The sequence below is a fragment of the Macrotis lagotis genome, chromosome 3 (genome assembly GCF_037893015.1).
Source record: "Macrotis lagotis isolate mMagLag1 chromosome 3, bilby.v1.9.chrom.fasta, whole genome shotgun sequence".
Classification (NCBI taxonomy): Eukaryota; Metazoa; Chordata; class Mammalia; order Peramelemorphia; family Peramelidae; genus Macrotis; species Macrotis lagotis.
In genome coordinates this window covers 202408709-202432358 of record NC_133660.1, presented here as the reverse complement: position 1 = coordinate 202432358, position 23650 = coordinate 202408709, and the positions used below count along the sequence as shown (strand labels likewise).

General features: G+C 34.8%; 1 protein-coding gene across 6 annotated transcripts in view; it reads right to left on the bottom strand.

Moving 5' to 3' along the window:
- The window catches only part of LCORL (ligand dependent nuclear receptor corepressor like), a 149439-nt gene that overhangs the window by 6508 nt on the left and 119281 nt on the right, over positions 1-23650 (bottom strand). For 4 of the 6 annotated variants that reach the window (XM_074229718.1, XM_074229721.1, XM_074229722.1 and 1 more), the window contains one exon: positions 918-23166. The exons of 1 other annotated variant lie outside the window; for it this stretch is intronic. In XM_074229718.1, coding sequence (XP_074085819.1) covers positions 18327-23166 — 4840 coding nt within the window. In that variant the 3' untranslated portion in view covers positions 918-18326. Of the gene's footprint in view, positions 1-917; positions 23167-23650 lie in introns of those variants that run through there. One more of the 6 variants, XM_074229719.1, reaches the window with a different exon arrangement.

Below are 23650 nucleotides of genomic sequence, written 5' to 3'. Positions count from 1 at the left end.
TTTGGGGGGTTGGCATTTGCAAAGAGAATCAAGTACAAAATATAGACAAAGAAGGGAGAATTGGAGTGGAGTTATGAAGGAAGCTTGGGATTCTTTGAGACAGAAGTGAGGCATTTCCATCGCAGACCTCAGATTTTTTTTTTTCCCAGGGAGGATATAGAACAGCCCCAGCATGCAGGCCCCATGGGCCGGGGGTCAGAGCCAGACAACTGAGACATCCTAGATTTTATTCTATTTTATTTGTATTCATTCTCTTCTCAACAAAGAATGACTCAAAGCTTCTCGAGCGGGGTTGAATGGTGGAGGGACATAACAAACCTGTGGGAATATCAATTTGGCAGCAGTGTGGAGGATGAGGTGCCGAGAAGAGCCGCCGGAAGCAGGGAGACCAATTAGGAGTATTGGGACTATTGCAAAGGTCCAGGCAGGAGAGGATGAGGACCTGACTGACCTAGGTGGGCAGAGAGAAGGGCAGGGACATGAGACATGTTGTGGAAGGATAACTGACAACCCTTGGTACCATCTATGGAGGGCTGCAGGCTGGCTTACTGTGGGGGAGTTACACCAGGCGCCTACTCAAATGATGAGAATGAGGTGTCTTTCCATAGAGGGCTTCCCATCACAGGGTAGAGCTGAAAAGCAATCTTAGAGATCAGAATATGACTCCCACATGAAGACCACAAAAGTGAAATGACTTGTCCCAGGTCACACCTTCAAGAGGTGGAGCTCAAGTTCAAAACTGGGTCTTCTGACTTAAAATCCAATGTTCTTTCCACTAAACCATGTTCATGGTCTGGCTTCCTGGCCAGATCTAACTGGGACTGGAGAAGGGAAAGTCATTTCATTTCTCCACTAGCAGGGTGAGAGGTGGGGGAAGGGCAGAGGCCTGAGGCTCAGCTGGCCCTTCCAAGAATCACCTCAATCTCTTCCCTGGGCAGGGTCTCTTTTATTCCAATTGTCTTCCCCCAATCACCTATAATCCGCAATGTTCCAGAATGTTCATGTGTCCAACAGCTGTAGGATGATATAACAAAACAACATTATAATAAGGAAAATCCTAAGGATTGTAGTTACGGTTCAAGGTTAAACTTTATCTTATCCTTCAATAACCAAGAAGTGATTAGCCTGATAAATGTGATCAGTGGTAGACTCTTCTGTTTTGATGGCAACCCCCCCCCAAAAAAAAATCCCCAAATCCTAGACTATTCTGAAAGAAAGAAAATGCTCATAATTATATTCTAGATTTTCTGATGCCTTCTAAATGATGAAAGGATTCTGTTGCACTTCTGGCCAAGTTCAGGACCGCCAGACTCTGCAGGTGCTGGACAATGCCCTTTCATCACCATCACGTTGCTTTTCCTCCATCGAAGATGATCTGGCAACCTGGCACTGGCATCTCCCTCCAGCCCTACACCCGCAGACCACGGGCCCTGGCCACCAAAGAGGCACCTGTCCTCAGGGCCCAACCTAGGCTGGGCCCTGTGCTAAGCATCCTCACACCACCTGGAGAGGCAGGTGCTGTCATTACCCCCCTTTTACAATCGAAGAAACTAAGGCAGCTTGCCCTTGCCCATAGTCACCCCCAGGCTTCTCTTTCTTCATATTTCCCCTTCCTCAGTAAAACAAGCTACTTGAGGGCAGGGAGTAGCCTCAATTTTTATCCCACCCTTGGCTCTGGAGTCTCCTGACAGTTTTCAGGGGTTAGGGTTAGTGCTCGGGGACCGGTGCTGCATTTCATGCCATCACCAACATTTATTATTAATAAGCTGAAGTTCAACAGGTATCATCAAGCATCCAAAGTAAGAGAGCTTCCACCAGGGCTTCATGTACCTTCTAATAGCAGCTTCAGAACTGAACTGAGAAACAGGATGACCCACAAAAGGGGGAAAAAAATCCCTGTTATAAGCTGGTCTTCTTTTATTAACATAAATGGTCTGATTTAGAACAGGAGAGAAAATCAGTGATCATTCAATCCAAGTCCCTTGTTTTACAGATGAGTATAATGAGGTCCAGAGAACAAGACTTGGGGCAACTGGCTTTCACTTAACTCTCACAGTACCACAAGATGCTGGTTCCTTTTTACTTTTATTTTTGGACTATGGCTTAAGACATAGGAATGAAAGACTCCTGGCCATGGAGAGAATACACTTATGGGCTGGTGAGAATGTCTGGATTTTGCAACCTAGTCCAAAGAGTTTTAGTTTGAAAGGGATGCCTAGAGCATTCCCCATTCTAGATGACATAGAAAGTAACAGGAAAGACAACCTCAAAATATTACCAGACAAAAATTCAAGACAGGATCTAGCAATAAAATCACTTTGAACACTGATATTAAGAAAACACAAATCCTGGGTAACAAAGAAAGTGGACTAGAGATGCTAACACAAGAAGGAGGCATGTTTGACTTCCAAAGAATCCCTGAAAGGTGGTTGGAGACCCAGAACTGAAATTTGGTCATGGGAAGTTATACGTTATTCAAAAAGTATTAACAGCAAAAAGGAGAGTGGGCAGAATTGCTCATTAAGAAAACATACTCATGTGCAGAAGTTCACAACCCAGAGAGTAAATTCCACAAGCTAATGAACATTTGGGTGAAAAACAGAAACAGATACAAATGATATTTGTATTGGCATATATTACAAACCAACAAAAACATAGATGGTAAGCTTAGAAAAGCCACAGGCCTGACACATAGTCAAGGGGAGGATTTCATTTATTATAAAATCTGGAGCTTTCTGCCCAAAGCTGAGTAGCTAAGAATTTCTTGACTAGTTTAAATAAAAATAATTTAATCCTTCAAAATGTGAAGGAATCAGCAAAGGAAAATTATATTCTGTATCTGATTCTCACAAGGAGGAACTGGAAGCCAAGGTGAAAATAATTGTGAGAAAGTGACTGACTACACTATATTAGCATTTGGGATAGAGGAAAACCAGGCATGGCCTCACATGTACCCCAGATTTTATAACACTTTTAAGTGGTCCAGAGAAATAAAAGATAGGACCCCATGATCCAAAATTCTGCAGTAGTCCAACAAAGTAGGATGGAAAGTTTCTAGAATTAAAGTTTTGAAGACAAAACAAACAATGTAATTTTGTTTAGAAAGAAAAGGTATGGGGGAAGTTATCTAAACAAATCAGTATGAATGGATATATAGGGGAATCATCAAATTAAATGTACAAAATATAGAAGGGCAAATAATGGAGGACCAATATGAAAGCATGATCTATTCTAAGAATTAACAGACAAAATTTGTTGTTAAAGACAAAATAATTTTTAAAAATTTATCCTGGAGAAAATGATTTAAAAAAAAAAGAACAACTGCTTGGAATGGATGAAAAAATAATAGATGATAAAGAGAAAGCAGAGCTTCTCAATTCCCATTTTGCTTCTGTTTTCTCAAAGAAAATGATTTTTGGATGAAAGTGAACTAAAACAATTGATTAATGAGTTCATAAAGAAGACTAAGGAGGCAGTAAAAAAGTTCTCTCAAATATCTAGCAGCCTTTAATGGTTTCAAGTCACTCAGCCTAGGAAGAACTACATCACAGATTATTGTAAGAACTGGCAAATATATCTAGTGAAGTCATTGTTTTTTGGGAAAGATCACAGACAACAGAAGTGAAAAAAGAATAAATGTTAGGAATTTTTTTTAAGAAAATGTAGTTTTAGATTGGCTTAGATTCCTAGAAAAATTCTAGAACATTTATACATTTAGAACTGGAAAGGAAGTTAGAGGTCCAAGTCCAACTCCCTTATTTTATAGATAAGGAATAAAGCTAAGAGAAGTTAATGTTTTACTCATGATCACCCACAGCTTTTAAATGTCTGAGACAGGACTGTCTCCAAATGCATCACTTTATTCCATTTCTATCAAGCTGGGAAAGGCTTAATTTGTGTCAGTGACAGACTGTTATTCAAGGAACAGTCCAGTTAAGGTCATATTGGGTTAGCCACAGAATGATCAATTTTTCAACCACAGTAATTCTTGAAGAATATCTAGTACATTGTACTGGGGTTTCTAGTTTATTTGGCTGGTGATGCACTTGAACTGATGAAATCATAGATCCTAAAATAATGAAGTAAACACATACATATATTTGTTCAAAAGTACAAATATATATGTCTATATATCTATATCTATCTATCTATCTATCTATCTATCTATCTATCTATCTATCTATCTATCTATACACACATACATAGAGGACAAATAAAAACATCAAGACCATGGACCAGAGTTGAGATCCAGTCTAAAAGAACTTTTGTTCCAAACTTTGGTGTTTCTATATATATGGTTGTTAAGACAAAAGGATTCAGAGAAGGCAATCAAAGATGTTAACATCCACAGAATTATAGCAGGCTGGTATATGATCCTTTCCAGACCACCAGAAGCTCACTCATCACCTTTCCAAACTCTCCACCTGACAACCCTTCTTTCATGGTCTCTTTGGTTCTTGCCTATACCATCAAGTCCAATGACTAGAATTTCACGATTCAGCCGTATAGCAGGATCAAAGTCAGTAAGCAATTATCAAGTACTTGTGTACAAATACAAGTGCTGCACACGAAGTGTTCAGAGAAAGAAAGACCTTCCGATGAGGCCAAGTACTTGAATCGAAGGGAATTCCTGACCTAGGGGGGAGGCCAGAACACAAGCTTGCTTTATTCAACAAATATGGAGAATATAATATGAAATTTCTTAACCTGAGATCTACAGATCCTTAGACGATGAACTAGGATGGAAAAAAATTTGATAAGTATAATTCTATATAACTGATCTTTTTAGTAATCCTAAACATTTTACATATTTAAACCGTATTTTGAGAAGGGTTCCATAGGTTTCACCAAACAGTTAAAGGGATTCACGATATTAAAAAAAAAACATTAAGAAGCCTTGGCATGTTGGAAAAAGCATTGTATTATGAACGGAAACCTAGAATCAAGTCTAAGATTCTTTAATTATTAATTGTATGAAACTAGCTAAGTTGTTTTTGGAGAGTATGGTACATAAAGTGTATTTGCTATGGAGTCAGAAGACCTCTGATCAAATTCTGTCATCATAAATTGTGATCTCTGTCACCTTGGGCAAGTAATGGAGCCTTTCTAGGTCTTCTATTTTGCATTTGTAAAAGGAAGACATTAGTCCAAAGTGGCTATTGAGTTGCTTCCCAGCTCTGAATCTATGACAGTATGATTAACTGTGTAGTGGAAAGTGAACTTAAAATGAGGAGACAGACTTATATTCAAGGTTCCATCCCTGAGCAGTTGTAACTGGGCAAGTCAATTAATCTGAGCTTTATTTTCCTCAGCTGTGAAATGGAATAATATCAACACAAAAAAATTTAAACACTTAAATGATTATCAACCTCATAGGGCAGTAGGGGTGTTTTGTAACATGTATGTTACTTCATCTGTTAGAGAGATGGAAGGATGCATTAGTGTAAGACTTATGAACTAACAGTTTATGATGGTCAGGTTCAGGTTCACAAATCAGTATGAACAAAGTATGTGCCAGTTACCAGTGCAAAATGATATGGGAATTCAGAAATATTTCATAAAGTTGATGCCATCTGAAGTAAGTCTTTAAATGGTCTAGTTTCAAGAGAAGAGATGGAGGAAAGGGAACATTCAAGCAAAGGGAACATTCTGAATAAGGAAAAAAAGGCAGAAAATTCAAAAGTGTGTTCAATAAATGTTAAATGATTCAATTTGGTTGGAGAACAAGCTAAGAGAATAATGGGACACTAAAACCATAGATTTAGAGGTGGGAGAGGTCTAAGGTCATCTAGTCCAATACTCCATTGCCCCCAACTCCTTTAATATGCAGATAAGGAAACTGAGGTTGAAGGACATCCATAAACAGTGGAAAAAATCAGGTCTAATGAATCTAGAATTATGGCTTTCTTCTATATTATGCTACCTCAGATAACTGGGCAACTTTTAAGCCAGCTAAGACATTAGAGAAACATCATGTGGAAATAAAATTGAAAGATTCTTTAGTCTAATTTTCTTATTTTGTAAATGTGGGAAATGAGCCACAAGATGAATTATTGGCTCAATTCCTCACACACAGAGCTTAAGTGTATGAGCCCCTCAGATCTATACCTCACTGCTTTTGATTTCACTTGGCAAAGGGAGGGGTGCTATCAGCTGGTGAACAGTAAGGATGACACGACCAGAGCAATGCTTCAGTAATGGACTAGAAAGAGCAGACACTGATCAGGCTATTGCAAAGGGCGGGAGGAGAAAGGAACTATGATAGGGCCAGTGTAATTAGAATGGAATGGAAAGAAGACACTCAAGTGGCACAAGTATCAGGATTTGTCCACTAGATGTAAGAGGGCCAAGGGACAGGAAGACAAGAGCAATATGCCTAATGTTTCAAGGCTCATTGATAAAAGAGAATGGTGGTGTTATTAATAGAAAAAAATGAAGTCAAAGATAATCAGTTATTTTGGAATTTGATTTTGCCCTCTGCTATACTTCAGAGGATTGTTGAGAAGAAAACATGCTGAAAATCTCAGAGTTCTGGCATATGAGATCACCCTATGAAGCATTTTTTGCAGTAATCAACATTCAAAGTATTCTGGAGATTTGTGCTAATAGTCGCATTTTTTTTACAGGTATAGGGCAAATGAATGTAACTACATCATATTCTCATCTATTTAGATAATGATGCCATTCCTGAAGTAGCAAATTGAATTTTGGATAAATGTTTTCATTGACTGGACTATGGGGAACTATGCATTTCATACACTTGCCTAAAATTTCCTTGGAAAGGGGCTGGTTAGGTTTGGTATGGGGTATCAGGGTAAAGGCTCAAGAACTCTATTCTTATGGTCTTTCATAATTTCATTGTTTATGTAGGGGTAAGACACTCGGGATTTGGTAATAAAGCAAAGCCACAGTAACTGCTAAGAATGCTATAAAGACAATCATGGCAGATAGGTCGTCAAAACATGACAATTAAAAATGACATGAGTCTTCTGAATCTTATAAAAGGCACCCATTCTTCAGGTCAATGTTCTCAACCAAACTCTTCATGAACCCTTCTAGGCTGTCTTGATAGATATACTGAAGTGGTTTGTCATTTCCTTCTCCAGCTCATTTTACAGAAGAGGAAACTAAGGCATACTGTGTGAAGTGATTTGCCTAGGGTGGTCACCTAGCTAGAAGAGTCTGATTCCAGGTCCAGTGATCTATTCACTATTATTCCTAATTGTTATCCTCAGGAAACTGAGGAAAATAGAGGTGAAGTGACTCCTCACATGGCTAGTCACTGAGCTAGATCGGAAATTGGATATTCCTGACCGGGTCACCCAGCTGAAGCTGACCTGAGGGGTACAATCTTAAACATTTTTGAACTTTAGAGATTGTGAACCAAAGAGATAATGAAAGTAGAAGTTTGACATTTTTTAGATCTTAATTACTTAGTAAAGATGAACTTAATTGGGTAAGGTTTAGTTTCTGAATTTATATTAGATGAGAGCAGAGATAAATACAGTAATATCTTCATGGCAAATATCCAAAAAATGTGGACAGTACAGATTCACAACTTTTTGTATAATCATTCTTTCTAGAGCCAGACCAAAGAGAAAGAAATGTATGGATTCTAATAAACTTGGAGAACATTTGAGGGTTGGCTTTTGGCAGCCCAAATTCCCTACACAGTGTCCTAAAAACTTTCACTTTAGTACCAATGTTTTTGATTTGTTCTGATTTACCTTTTTTTCCTCCTTTAGCCATCACCAAGTAATGTTATAATGGCTAATTCTGCTAACTGGAGAAATCAATGGGAAACTAGAACTAGGTCAAAAAATATCCTTTGCTGAGAAGTTCTTTGCTCTTCCTAGATAAATCGTATATTCAAACAGACTTTTTTTTTTTTGGCACTTTAATTCCATGATCCTAAGTTTTTTATTTGGATTTACAATGCCACATCATTTGTTAAAAAAAAAAAGCATATGTAAAGGAAGAAATAATTATAAGATTTAACAGAGTAGGAGAAATGGACCTGTCAGTTCACAGATTGCAAGGGGGTAAAATAGCTGGTCAAATTTACAGGGGACCTTTTGTTGGCATTGGATGCAGGAATCTGTTGCACTGTACACACAGATCTGGTTCACTGTCCCAGAGTAAGAAAGAGCACTAGTGTACCACAGTTTGTGGCCCCAGGAGAATGGGGACCCTGGTCAAAGTTTCAGGGTAGAAAAGCTCACAGACTTTCACTCACAGACCAGAGCACAGGCCACTTGTGCTTATACTCATAAACCAGAGCAAAGGGCAGAAAAGGAGCAAATACACTTCTTGGATCACATCGCCTTAGAAGAAATGAAAACTTACAGACCCCTCAGATGTAGCTCTGAAAATAGTTATGGTCTTTCATAATTTCATTGTTTATGTAGGGATTTGGTAATAAAGCAAAGCCTCAGTAACTGCTAAGAATTCTATAAAGACAATCATGGCATATTAGTAAGTCAAAACATGACAAAGAAAAATGACAAGAGCAGAGGCCAACTTTAACATTAAGATAGACAAGGAATAGGCTAGGAAAAAAAGAGCTAACAACAACAAAAAAAGGAATCTGACCATGGAAATTTACTATGACAAGGAAGGAAGATCAAAACACAAACTCAGAAGATAACAAAGTCAAAATTACTACATCCAAAAACTCAAAAGAAAGCCGTGAATTGGTCTCAGAACAAAAAAGAATTCTTGAAAAGACTCAGAAAGGATTATAAAAATCAGAGAGGAAGAGGAAAAAATTTTTTTTGGGGGGGAAATGATAGATGAACAAAAAAATCATGAAAAAAAAGAATAGTTTGGTAAGAGGTCAAAAAATGATTTTTATCCTTCATTCTTAAGGAAGTCCATGACATGAGGAAGGTAATGCTATGACAAGCAAGTGAATTGGAATTGAGTGAGGGGGGTACTGTGCTAAGTCACCAGTCTCACTGTCACCAACAAAGCTATCTGGGTCCAGTGGCTAGAAATGACTGGAGATGGCCCTAAACCAGTTGGTAAGGTGGATAGAGCACCTAATCTGGAGTCAGAAAGATCTCAGTTCGAATCCAGTCTCAGACACTTACCTGTGACCTGGATAAGTCATTTAACTCTTATTTGCCTCAGTTTCTCAGTAAAATGGGTGACACAGTAGAGAATGAAACGGCAAACTACTTCAACTACAATGTTCTAGGTAAATGTGCTACATTGCTGGGGGGGGGAAGGCACAAAAATGCTTAAGACAACAATATAAAAAAAAACAATACACCAACTGCTTAAAAGAGGAACAAAAATTCAATGAAGAGAATAACTTCTTAAAAATCTGATTGAACCAAATGGAAAAACATATGAATTAAAAATTCACTGAAGAAAAGAACTTAAAAAGTTGAATTGGCCAAATGGAAAGGGAGATAAAAAAATAATTCCTTAAAAAATGATATTTGGGCATGATTCATTAGAAAGCAATAAAACAAAATCAAAGGAGTTAAAAAAGGGAAAGATGTGGATTCCTTATTAGGAAAACTGACCTGGAAATTGATTAAAGAGAGATAATTTAAGAATTATTGAACTACCTGAAAGTCATGATCAAAAAAGAACCTAGACATGATGTTTTAAAGAAATTATTAAGAAAAACTCCTCTGGTATTCTAGAACCCAAGAGTAATTTAGAAATGGGAAGATTCCACTAATACCTTCTTGAAGAGAGATCCCAAAATGGAAACACCAGGGACAGTCAAAATCCAGAGTTCTCAGGTTAAGAAAAAATATTGCAAGCAGCTAGAAAGAAACAATTCAAATATTATGGAACTACATTCAAGGTAACAAAAGCTTTAGCACTTTTTATACTGAAGAATTAGAGGGCTTGGAATATCATATTCCAGTGGGCAAATGAGCTAGGATCACAACTAAAAATTACCTACCAAGCAAAACTGGGAAAAAAAAACAGGAGGGGGAAAGGATATTTAATGAAATAGAAGACTTCTAAGTATCTCTGTTGAAAAGACCAGAGCTGAATAGAAAAATCTGACATTCAAATACAAAATTCAAGAGAAGCATAAAAAGGGATACAGGGAAGAGAAATCATATAGGATTCAATATCGTTAAACTGTTTAAATTCCTACATGGGAAGGTGATATTTGTAGCTTCTAAGAACTTTATAATTATTAGTAAGGGTTTGAATTCAATATGATGGGATATCTAAAAAAATAATGGAGAAAAAGGCACACATTGGGAGAAGGGTGAAGAGATAGATTTGAGGTAAATCTCACATAAAAGAGGCATGAAAGAGCTTTTACAGTGCTGGGGAAGATAAGAAAAGTATGGGGAGCGCTCTCATGAGACTTGGCATAAAGAGGAAATGACATACATACTCAATTTGGATATAGAAATCTATTTACAGGAAAGCAGGAGAGGAAGAAGATAAGAGAAGGGGAGGGGCTGATAGATCAAGAAAGACATTGTCAAACACAAAATAGGATGAATGTGGTAAAAGGAGAGAGTGGAACAAATGGGGAAAAAATAGGATAAAGGGAAATAAATACACAGTAATCATAACTGAAAATTTTTTTTACAAGTTTCTCTGATGAGACTTTTCTCAAATATATAGCAAACTGAGTCAAATATACAGGAAAAAAAGAGCCATTTCCCAAGTGATGCACGATCAGAAGATATAAACAGGCAATGTTCAGATGATATAATAAAAACTATCTATAGTCATATGGCAAAAAATGCTTTAAATCACTGATTAGAGAAATGCAAATTACAGCAACTGAGCTACCACCTCACACCTATTTAGATTGAGTAAAATGACAAATGCTGGGAGGAGATGTGAGAAAATTGAGACATTACTGAATTGATGTGAACTGATTCAACCATTCTGGAGAACAATTTTTGGCATTATCCCTAAAGGGCTTAAAAATTCATGCATGCCCTTTGACCTGACAATACCTCTATTAGGTCTATATCTCTATGTACAATAATTTTTATAGCAGAACTTTTTGTGGTAAAACTGGAAATGTAGGGAATCCCTGTCACCTGGGAAGTGGTTGAAGAAGTTGTGGTATATGATTATGATGGAACACTTTTCTATCATAAGAAATGATAAGCAAGATGCTCTCAGAAAAATGTGGGAAGATTTACATGAATTGATGCAAAAGTAAGCAAAACGAGAAAAACATTTACAAATAACAGCAATATTAAACAGATGATCAAATGTGAAAGATTTAAGTTATTTTAATTAAGACAATGTTCCAAGACAGTTCTGAAGGATTCATGATGAAAAATGCTATACAACTCCTAAAGAACAGATTTAGTATGAATACTGATTAAAGTAACCTTTTTCGAACTTTCTTTTTCATATTTTTTGGGGTTGCATTCTCTTTTACAACCTAATATGGAAATACATTTTGTATGACTACACATGAATATTCTATGTCAAACTGCTTGCCTTCCCAATGAAAGGGAGAGGAGGAAAGACAAGAAAAGAATTTTGAACTCGAATTCAAAAAATAAATCTTAAAAATTATTTTTCCTGTAAGTGGGGGAAATTAAAATATTAAAAAAAAAGAAGAAATGCATTCTCCAATTTCCAGATTACTTTGTCTGGGAGCAGTGAAGATGGTGAGAAAAAGAGGAAAATGTCATACCATTCACTCCCAATATCCCCTACCAGGATGCAAATGGCTTAATTTTTTATTTTTATGAACAATGAACTGGCATCCTTTAAGTTCTAGATAAAAAAGTAAAGAAAGTAAGCTTGTACCAAAGAAATCTGGGAAAAGTACACACTAAAAGAACTAGAAAATCTGGAAACTCATACTCAAGGAGTAGCAGTTTGGCTTTTTTTTTAAGTCAGCTAAGAAAGAGGAGCTTGGTGACTCTGAGTACTTACTTATGAGAGAAAAAGCTAATCTGGAGTCTACAGTGATTAAGAGGAACTGGAGACTGGTACTCATAGGACTTCCAATAGCAACTCCAGCGTCTTAGTAGATCATATTCTAAAGACTCACAAAGCAAAAAAGCTTTCAAGAACTTTAGGTGAGGTGAAAGAGAGAAAACAACTGACATTTAACATTCTAACAAGAAAAAACTGACTTAAAAATTCAAGTATAACAGCATGGATAATCCATCATGCTATATGCAGAATGTACTGACTGCATTAAAATGACCTCATCTTCTAGGAAAGGATCTTTTGTTGACCTAAGAGTTCTCAATTCAATGACCATTTTTCAATTATTGAAAAAATAGCTATATAAATTTGAAAAACAGTAACAAAAACAATAAAATCAAACATTAAAAGTACAAATTTGAAACATTAGAATAAATAAATTACCAAAATACAATTTTGATGTTACTATAGAATTTTTGAAAAAAGAATATTTTAATACAAATATATCTTCTCTTTACTTAATAGATGAATAAGCTCAGAGATTGAAACATGCCTAACTAATCAATAGTTAGTAAGAGAATGTATGATAACTTATTTTCATGTTACAAATCTCACATTCTGCCCTCTACCTAAGGTATACTAAGGTTTACCACTTAATTCCAAAAAAATAGATGTTTTGAGTAGACATCTACACTATATACATAAACACACATAACACATACATATGCAAACATATGAACACATACTTAAATATAGACATGTAGACATAAGTATTTCTGAAGACTGGAAATGGAGGGTTAACAGTGCTCATTTTATTGTCCATTAAGTTGGCAAAATGAACAGAGATGACATACAGGAAGCAGTTAGGTGATAAATGGATAGAGTGCTGGACCTAAAGTCAGGAAGAACCGAGTTCAAATTCCACTTCAGGTACTTCCTAGCTAGGTGATGCAGTTGTTTTCCTTTGTTCCAGAAAGAGACCACTGCATCCATGGTGGTGATGCCAGGGTATATATGTGGATTGGATTTGAGTGAGAATGTGCTGTGCTAAGTCAACAGCCTCACTTTCTCCTCTAGAACCATCCAGGTTCAGTGGCCAGATATGAATCAGTATGACTGGAGATGGACCTTGATGTGAAACAATCAGGGTTAAGTGACTTGCCCAAGGTCACACAGCTAGGAAGTGTCAAGTATCTCAGGCTGCATTTGAACTCGGGTTCTTCTGATTCCAGGACAAGTCATTTAGCCTCTGACTGTCTCAGTTTCTTCAACTGTAAAATAGGGGTAATAATTGTATCTATCATCCAGGGTAATTGTGAGGATTAAATGCCCATAGTAAATGCTATAGAATTATAAGAACTTGCTTTTATAAACTCTCCACAAATTATTTTGAAAACCTAATTTGTTAAATTGGATTTTTAAATTTTTAAATGAAAGGGGTTACAGCTTCTTTGTTCTTTTTCCAGAGAAATGAAACACATACTTGAACAACATAATGTCTCATTGAGGCAGCATGGCCTACTGATAGTGCGTTGGGTACAGAAGTAGGAACTGGATCTAGACTTTTTTGACTTTTACATTTAACAGTTATATGACTAAGGGCAAGTCATAACCTCCAAATTCCTAAGAACTTTACCAATTCTACAACAGATGAGTTCCAATATGAGCTAATAAAGTAAATTTCCATTCTGAGAGCTCCCTATTTGGAAGAAATCACAGAGCACTTGTGTAAAAATAATGCCTTACATTTAACTTCTAATTAAGAGAGCAGTGTGTTTTGCTTTTTAAAAAAAAGTCTAGCTATTAAAAAAGGATTATAAAACATCTAAGAGTTTTCCTTGACAGGATTTGACAATGACAGAACCACAGACTTAATAATTAGAAGGGACCTTAAATTATATTTAGTCTAAACCCTCTCATTTACAGATAAGGAAACTGAGTCAGGGATATTAAATGGTTTGTCCATGTTTTCACAAATAATGACTCCAAATTGGGCATTTTTCATTGACCATGAAGAATTGAGAGAAGATAGAATGGTCTTTTGGTCTCTTTGCTAAGGAGAATGATACTTGGGCTAAGAAGCATAAAATGAAAAAACTAGACAGGGAAGTGAAACCCAAGATAAATAAAGATTTAATAATTTTCACTAAGTTCAAAGTCACTAGTCCCAAATGAACTACTACATACTAGTTTTCCTGAACTACTGCGTGAACTTTGAAAGGTCATAGTAAATGGGAGAAGTGCCCTAGGACTAGATCTAAGTAAATGTCCATATTTTCAAAAAAGTAAAGAACTAAATGCCTGCAAACTATGAACATGTGAACCTAATGAACAATAAAAAATACTAAGGTTTTATTACGAAACACATTATCCAAAACAGGCATTCTGAATTTGGGATTCATCATCTTGTTTTTAAAAATATCTTAACTATATTTCAACTGGTTTCCTTTATATAATCACATGTATTTTATTTTTTGCATTTAAACATTTTTTTTTGAGAAGGGGCTCAAGGTCTTCACCAGACTGCTCAAAGGGTCCATGATATTAAAAAAGGTTAACAACTTCTGATTTCAAGAATAATCAATTCTCATTGTGATCATAAGGAAACTCAGCTGGAGAAACTAGAGATGTTTCATCTGGAGAAGATTTAGAAGGGATATAATTTTGACTGTCATGAAGAATGGTACTAAACATATAGGATTAACAGTCAGGTTCCCCTTCTTCCCCTGATATTAGGCTAGATCCTTTAGATCAAACAGAGTAAGATGGGTTAAAAAACTAAATTCATTTAAAAAAGGGGAGGTAAGATTATAAATTTGTTTAAAAATGGTATGGGAGATTTGGAGGACTACAAGATTGCTCTAATTGAAGAGGATGATATAGCACTCATAAAGGTTAATTTAATCTTAGGTTGCATTCAGAAAGGTAGAGTATATATTAGTTCTTTTGTTCCCTCCCCCACATTCTTTGACATAAATTTGCTCTTTTATATGTGGCAAATATTCACCCTATCTCTTATATTTGTGTTCTCAGGATTATTTTTTGACATGACAATTTAGGAAAAGAACAGCACAGTTGGTTATCAAGACCTACTCATTTTACTTCCATAACATCTCATTTTATCATTTTCCCTTCTCCCTGGTTCTGCTTCTCCCACCTTCATACAGGTTCTCTTTACCACTAAGTCAGGGCTATTCCAATAGCCTCCAATTAGTGTCCTTCCCCCTCTTAACTCATTACTCATACCCCTTCTATCGTAATCGTCTTTAACTCTTCTTTGAATCTGCAGTTCTGTTGGGTTTCAACTTCAGGGAACAACGTAGCTCCCCTCCTCATCGTGCTCCTAATTCAAGCCCTGGATCTCTTAACCTCCTCTCTCTGATGAAGGGATTAAAGGGTAACATTCTGAACTTCTAAAGCCTTCCTTTATGGAGGATAAAAGTATTTGTAGCTTACTTAATTTCCCATCTGTAACTCTGCAACTCCATGGAACAAGATGACCCACCTTGGATACTGCCCCTTCCTTTCCAGCTTCTTTTTGTCTTCCATTGCACTATAAGCTCTCTCTAGACTCTAGCTCAACTGAGAATAGACACTATCATTCTTTTTCTAATTTGTATCCCCAGTACTTAGCATAGTGCCTGGCACATATTAGGCACTTGTAAAGTCTAAGCCCATTATAATCTTACATCATCTTGTTCTTCCATCAATTTATGCTTTGCCATTCTTCTTCAAGCACTAGAAGTTCCAAGAAAACGGACTGATTCTCCTTATTCTTGCCTGGGCTTTCCTACTTGCAAGCCTTTATTCATTCTCTTCCCAATATGTGGAATGCTTGCATATTACATAACTCAATTAAAATGCTGCCTTTGCTTTAACCCCATGTCATTAAATGAACTTCCTAACTAAGACTTCACATAGTACTTTCTCATCAATTTGTCAGGTAATATAATGTATTATAGTTATCTCTATTTGGTTCTTAATCTTTTATTGCTGATAAACCAAAGCAGGGACATGCCTTATCTATTAAAACTTGTCAGAAAGCACATAAATGGTGAATGAAAAATATTTCTAGTTAAAGAGATCATTTTTTGAATTTTGAAATCCATTAATACCATTTATTGGTACTTCATTATATGTCAATGTCTTATTACTTACCTTTTTCCATTGTATATTTTTTCTCTCTAGGACATTTTTAAAGGACAAAGGCTCTGCTTTTATATTGTTTTGCATCTCTCAATGACACTAAAATATCTGCCGAGTCCTATAAATATATATGTATATCTATCTACAAATAAATACATACATACATATGTCAAGTATATATGTGTATATATATATATGTATATATGAAATTTAACATGTGGTCTGTACCACAATAAAAGTATATTAAAAATTCAAACCAAATATATTAAACTATGTCTCAAATTTTATGAAACCAAGATTCATGATAATTCAAAAACAACAAAAAACCCAAATTCCTAAACAAATATTTCATCAATAGAATTCTTTCTTAATTTATTAAACATGAGTTCCAAATTTTTCTGACAATGTTTTGTTTATCCCCAAGACTCTGGTCACATATTATGCTATGGTAAAGAGTAATGAAAACAAATCTAATAATACAGTTAAAAATAATTTCAATGAAGAGAATAAAATGGAGAATACTAAGAAGGATGAAAAAAATCTGAAATAATGAAGCTTAAGGAAACACTTAAAAATCAGAAGCTAATGTAAAAATGGTACTTTTTAAAACAAAACAAAACTAAAATGTCTTACAGAAAAAATAAGGAAGGAAAGTTATCAGCAAAAGGTAAATAAAAGTCTAAGTATAACAGGAAGTTCTGGAAAGAGAAATGAATATTTGTATATATCATTTTAAAATGAGAAAACAGTATGAAGAACAATTCTATTAAAAAATACCAATTTGAAAAAAAAAGCTGAAATGCAAAAGGTCTTTCTATATCCATTAAAGAAAAAGCACTGAGACAGTTTTCATTTTATTTTTTTCTGTAATGACCTCATATTTGCTGAGGTATAGCCATGTCCAAAGAAATTTCATGTTCTTTGCTTGAGAAGATATGCTAATTAGGCTTTAAGGATCAAACATGATATCATATTAAAACTTTATGCAGAATATTTTACCTCTGGAAACTGACTGTATGAAATGAGGATGCTGTATTAAAAGTTGTGGGGAGAATTAAGCTTAATTATTCTATTTCTTTATAGATTTCCCCTTTTATTGGTTATTTACAAAAATTGACATGGTTGTTCATAATTATTGGATATTCATATTTTTTCAAAATTTATTGCAATCCTGTCCTTGCCTATGCTGAAAAACAGAAAACATATTTTAAGTTCAATTTCTTTATTATAATAACACAGATATTATTTAAAAGACTAGTTTAACTTATTAGTTAGCATATTACTAAAATAAGTATTTTAAAATTTTGGTTTCCAAATAGTTAACTATCCTGTTTTACTATGTTAAAGCCCCAAAGTTCACTATATTTCCACATTTATGCTTTCTTTTAAATAAGTTATTATGCCTGTTTTTATTATACAATAACAAAGTTTAAGTCCTCAGTTTTAAATTTTATAGCACAGTTATATAATAATAACACATAGTATCAACTTGTTCATTCTCAAATTTACAATCGCACTATTTCTTGTTAATGAGACAATAGGAATCACACCAAAATATCTTGTACTGCTTGGCTTCATTGCGTAAATAAAACAAATTTTGCCAAAGGTTAGACCAACACTGAAAATCAAACTTTAGCCAGAAAGTAGCATTCTGCTTATGGAAAGAGTCTCTGAAAAGCACAAATACTGTGTTTCTTATACTTGATATGGTTTTTGATAGCTTGGTTTTAGTTTCTGAGTAGAAGCAAGTAAGGAAAATGAAGAACCTAAGCTGAAAGGCTTCTCATTATCTAATTGTTAAGTAAAATAAGACCAACTCAGCACCCAGGACAAGGACAGGAATAAGGAGTGGCAACGTGGATGAGATTCACACTCCAAAATAATTGTGATGTCTTACCAGCTGTAGCTACCACCACTGCTCTGGCACTCTGCCTATGTGTGTTAAGTGAAATACATTTAAACCTTTAAGGATGAAATAATTTAATTTCTTTAATCAGCTAATTAAGATAAATTTTTGTGCAAATGTCTAGGTAATTTTTTAAAAATAAAGTTATCAACAAAATTAGTCTCATTCCACCCCTCTACAACTAGATCAAAATGTCTATGCCTTCTCTTTTTAGTTCTTGTCTGAAAATTTGAAGATACAGGGCAAAGCTTATTTGAAATTTAACAACCTATTCAGCAGTTATAGCTTTTCAAATGTTTTTGAGAAGGAAAAAAACCTTACAAAGTGTTTTTTACCTATTTACTTATACTTTATTCATGAAACCTACAATGAAATGTTATAATCAGGGAGACAAAAACTTACCTAGTTGATATTTTGAATAATAGTTTGCCATTTGTCCACTGTTACAAGACTGTTGCTTATGTCTTTTTGTTGACATTTCAGTGGTCTTCCATGAGGGTCTTTTTCTTTTATTCAATTTACTAAGAACTTCAGAATTATCAGAATTATCATTCTTATCAAATTTAATATGTTTGTCTAATTTATTGCCATCAAGTTGGTTAGCAAAAGTGTCAGATGAAGAATTATTTGCTTTGGATTTTTCTATTGCTTCAGATTGCCTTTTAAGAGAATTTTGTCGGGTGGAATGGGATCTTAAGTTACAGAGCTTTGCATCTTCAATATAAGTCTGATGATTACTTCCACTCTCAACAGATTCAGGAGAATATATGATTGTATTTAGCTGAAATGGATTTCTCTGTTCAATATGATTGATTTTCCTCAAAAATATCCTACAGTCTTTAAAGGTTTTTGATCTCCAAGAACTTGAGCACACTTTTCCTTGTCTTGATACTTTCCCAAAATCTTTATGGCTGTAATGGGTCTCATCATTCTCTTTAGCATGTAATTTTAAAATACTTTCTAAACTAGCATGTGTGCTGTAATCAGGCAACTCTACCTTCTGTTGCAAAAAAGCTTCCCTGATTTCAGGTGCTAAGACCAACTGCTGATTTTCGGCTGTGCTTTTTCCTTGAAGTGTGATGTCAGCATTTGTTCCCCCTGCAGTCTTATTTAAAAATTGATTCTGGCAGAAAAATCTTAAATTTCTTCTTTTAGATTTCCAATCAACTGTTCCATGATTGTGAAGCTTTTTTACTTGTCTCCATCTTTCATGCTGTAGTCTCTTGAATTCAGTTCTCCTCAATCTGGCTAGTGTGAAATTACTTTTCACATTTAAGACTGGAGATCTAACAATTTTACGCAATATCTGCAATTTCCCTGCTGATTTTGAAGGAGAGGATAGTGCAAATTTTTTAAAGTGCTTTCTGAAAAGGCCAGTATTATGATCAGATTGTTTGCTTCCAACTTTGATTCCTCTGGTATTGATTACTTCCAAAGGATTTCGAGCATTTGCTTTTCTAACTAGTGAAAGAGACTGTGTTTCTGTTGTCTGCATAAACCATGTACAAAGCTCATTCATGTCACACTTTTTCTGAAAAAGCATTTTTACAGGTGAGACTTCAAGTTCTAAAAGGCAAGTTTCCAAAGGGCTTGGCACTTTAAAACTACCATCCTCTTCTAAGTGGCCTCTTGCTTCATGAAGACAATTTTCTGTTTCATTTCTACTCACTTGCACCCAAGCATTAGTTATCTGCTCAAATCTATTGTTTAGCTCCTCTAACAAGGAATCATTTGAAGTAGTAGTTGCCCACCACCTAAGTGAGGGGCTTGATGAAAAAATAGGATCCAAAGATACTTCATTAATAGTTGTGAATTTACCATCATCAGGATTCTTTTTTATATTAGCTAAATTTCTACCTCCTGAGGTTTCTTTGGAAGCTATTTTCATATTTGAGTATTTGCATTTTTCTTTTTGATCCTTAGTTTTCTGGAAATGTAGTTTATATGATTTACGTAGCAAGTTGTTTCTATAAGCAAATGAATTAGAAGATGCTAGGGAATGTAAAAAATGCAATGATGGCTTTCGGTCCCTAACAGAATGCCTCAAAGGTACTGGAGAAGCCATATTCTTTGATCTCTCCTCAAATAAATCAGTTTGAGTGCTCTTTGTTTTATCCATTTTATTGCACTGATATTCATGTTTCTCTTCTGATAGGGTTTTTTCTAGCATGCTATCTTGATCGATAGGAGGCAAGCAGCTGCTTATACACACTTTTCTTTCTTGAGGTGAAACTCTATTAACAGTCACAGAGATGCCAGAGATTTTAACTTTAGCAGGTCTACCAGGTTTCCTGATTACTGTCAAAGGCTTCTGGCTTGTCCAGATAATATTGCTGTAAGGGTAAGGTAACACAGATTTGTTCTTGATAGGTCTAATGTGTTCATAGCCAGATGCAAAGATGTCCTTTTCAGTAGTCAAACTTGGTATGGTATTCTTTCTTTCACCCAAACCAATTTCTGTTGTTTTATTATGTTTCAGCCCATTATATTCATGCAAAAAATCAGCCCTACCATTATTTAAAGATAAAGTACTGCCTAGGCTACCTTCTGAAACAAGCCTTTTAATTCTTCTTGACCTTCCATAAACAACAGTCACTGTGATACTTTTTCTACTAATACCCTCAGTTAAGCCTGACACTAGTGATTCTGTGCTTTTCTTCCCCACACTGATGTGCTCACTTCTACGTATAGTGCTTTCTATCTTATCAACTTTAGGTTTTGGTGGCCTTCCAATGGGTCGCTTAACCTGTTTTACAACTTGAGGACCAATTTTTTTAGGCCTACCTGGTTTTCTTTTTAAAGATGATTCACTAGAAGTGTTTGATTTATCCAAACATTCTTCTTGTTGTTTACAACTATTCATATCAGTTACATTTGATGAACAGGGTTCTAAAGTTTCTTTTGCACAATTGGGTTTTTTTTGTTCTCCTTGTGAAGTATCATTTTCTGTATTACAACTGTAATCACCAAAATATGCATCTGGAATAGTCTTATTTTTTTCAGTTTCTTTTCCTATTGATGGGCTAGTTGGGTATTTTTCAAAAGAACAGAGGTTTGCATTAGATGCACTGACGGATGTTAAAGTATATTTGACTCCTTCACTACTATTAACCTCTGAGAGAAACATGAGTTTGATAGGACTAGAGTAACTGGAAAAAGAATTTTCTACAGCTTCAGACCTGGTCTGTGAAGTCAAACTATCCAAATCTAAGTGGTTTTTTTTGAGGCTATCAAATCTTTGATCCATTACACCTGCACGTTCTACTGTCACAAGACAACTGCTTTTATTATTGCTGCTGGATGACACTTTAGAATTTGATAATAAACTCTGTTCTTTACATGTTTCACTCACACAAAGGTCCAAATTTCCAGTAGCATTTTGGTCTTTACAATGAACATCTTCCTTCAACTTCTTGGATATTTTATATCCTTCTGATAATGGCTGATTATCCAATGTATTTTTGGCCATATTTATAGTATCTTCTAATCGTTCCACAACAACCTGTAAATTTGTATTTCTTGCAATTTCATTTATGTCTATGCTTTTTGACCTGTCAACTTGAAGATCTTTCATGGTGTCTTTTTCTGTAGACTTCTTGGCCTTGGGAGATTTTTTAAATACAAAATTATTTGTTACGTACACAGAATACCATCCAGGAGGCACAATATTTCGCCTAGTTCTGTTTAAAAGTCCAGTAAGATCATCCTTCAGAGGAATATGATTTTCTAACCTAGAATTTTCTCTATGATTTTGTATTTTCTTTTCAGCTATAAATTCTTTCTGTGATTTTGTTATGATCATTTTCTCTGGGGGTGTAGCTGTAAAGCTTTCTGAAATTGTGTCAAAATTAGAGTTCGTTTCCAAACTATGAAGAGGTAGTTGCAATGATTGTATTTCATAAACTGGCAAAAATGAGGATGCTTCTTCATGATTTGAATTTTGAATGACTTTAGGATTTTGGAAAGCAGAGTCTTCTAAAATGTATGCTTCTTTGTTGTCCATTGATACTTTATCATCACTGCGGATCAATTTCTTTGAAATTTTTTCAGATGACTTTTTTCTTGCAAAATTTTCATCAAGGCTAGCAATTTCTCTCTTTATTTGTAAAGACTGCCTTCTAAACAAAGATGAATCAGGAGAATTATGCATTGCAAACAAGGTTTCCTGACGCTTTCGAAATCTTGTCTGTATAATTTTATTTTCTACTTTTTTATCATGTTGACTCAATAACTCCATAAAACTATAATCACTAGCCTTTGCATTATGCAAAAGAGATGTTATTAAATCACCTAATCTTAGATTATCACTTTCAGTATTACTATCATTACTAGATACTTTTATGAGATTTGATATATCTGTAGTTTCAATTGATTTTAACTTTTCATTAATTCGCTCCATTAAATCTTGAAAAATTGTAGTACTTTCACTTTTGTCAATTTTTTCATGATTTATAAAATGACTGTTTTCTTCTGCTATGAGCAGAGAATCATCTGAGTTATCAGATGTGTTTGCTTTGCGTATTTTACCTTCATGTTCATAATTGCTATTGTTGTCTTCTGCTGGTATGAGAGATGGAGGCTGATTGATAATTGCTTCAAGTTTGTTGTTTTCTAAAGCTGAAATGCCTGAGATTGAATCTTTAAGTTTTTCAAAACCTTCAGTTTGTATGGGTGATAATGGTGGTGGTGAAGGGCTCCGAGATCTGTTAGCATCTTTAATATTGATTGACAGATCACATACTTCAGGTAAAGAAAGAGGAGTATAAAAAGTTGATCTTGTAGAATGACTGTTACAGTTTTGTATTAATCTAGAACAGCACCTGTGGGGATTGTAATTGTTGGCAATTTCTCTACTAACTACTGTCTTAATGTGCTCAATAGCTATAGTTTGGCAAGATAAGCAATGAAAATCTTTAATACACACTGAAAGAGGTGCTAAGCCAGAGCTTTGTCTTTCATTTTGTAAACACCCTCTTTCCGTTAGTCTATATTCATCACAACTACAGAATAGACCAAGCAAATCATCTTCAGTGAGGGATTTTTGGGATTCTGAAGAATTGCAACTGCAAAGTGAAGAAGCATTTTTCTCTTGAATTAGAAATTTCAACATAGCCAAAATTTGTTGCTGGTGATATGTGCACAATGATTCCAAAACTTTGTTTAATGTTGATTTTCCTTTTTCCATTTTAGTAGCTTCCTCTGATTTTGCATCAAGAGTTGAACTAAAAATAAAATCAAACAAAAATAATAAATGACAGTAAAAGTATCAAAAGTATATGGGGCTAAACAATAATCTTAATACTAAGAATGAAAAAAAAATCTTTTGGGGGGGTTCTTTGGGTTTCAAAATACCAATACTATAAGATTTGCAATAGGATAATTTTTTCACTTATTTTAGAAATATACATCAATGTAAATGAAAGTTGATAAAAGTCAATGAAGTAATATGGAAAGAGATTATGCAATGTCAAACTACTATTTTAAACCAAAGATTAATAATTGTACATAAATATTAATATTTGAAAAATATTTAATTTCTCAAACATCGTAATTATTTCATAGCCCTTAATGGTAAATGCTTTATCATGACTTTATAAGATTTTGTAAAGTAGACATTTTAAAATTATTTAATAATTATTACTGGGCCATATTCTTTTTGTACAATTAAAGGAAGATAAAAATATTATCTTTAATATAAAGAACTAT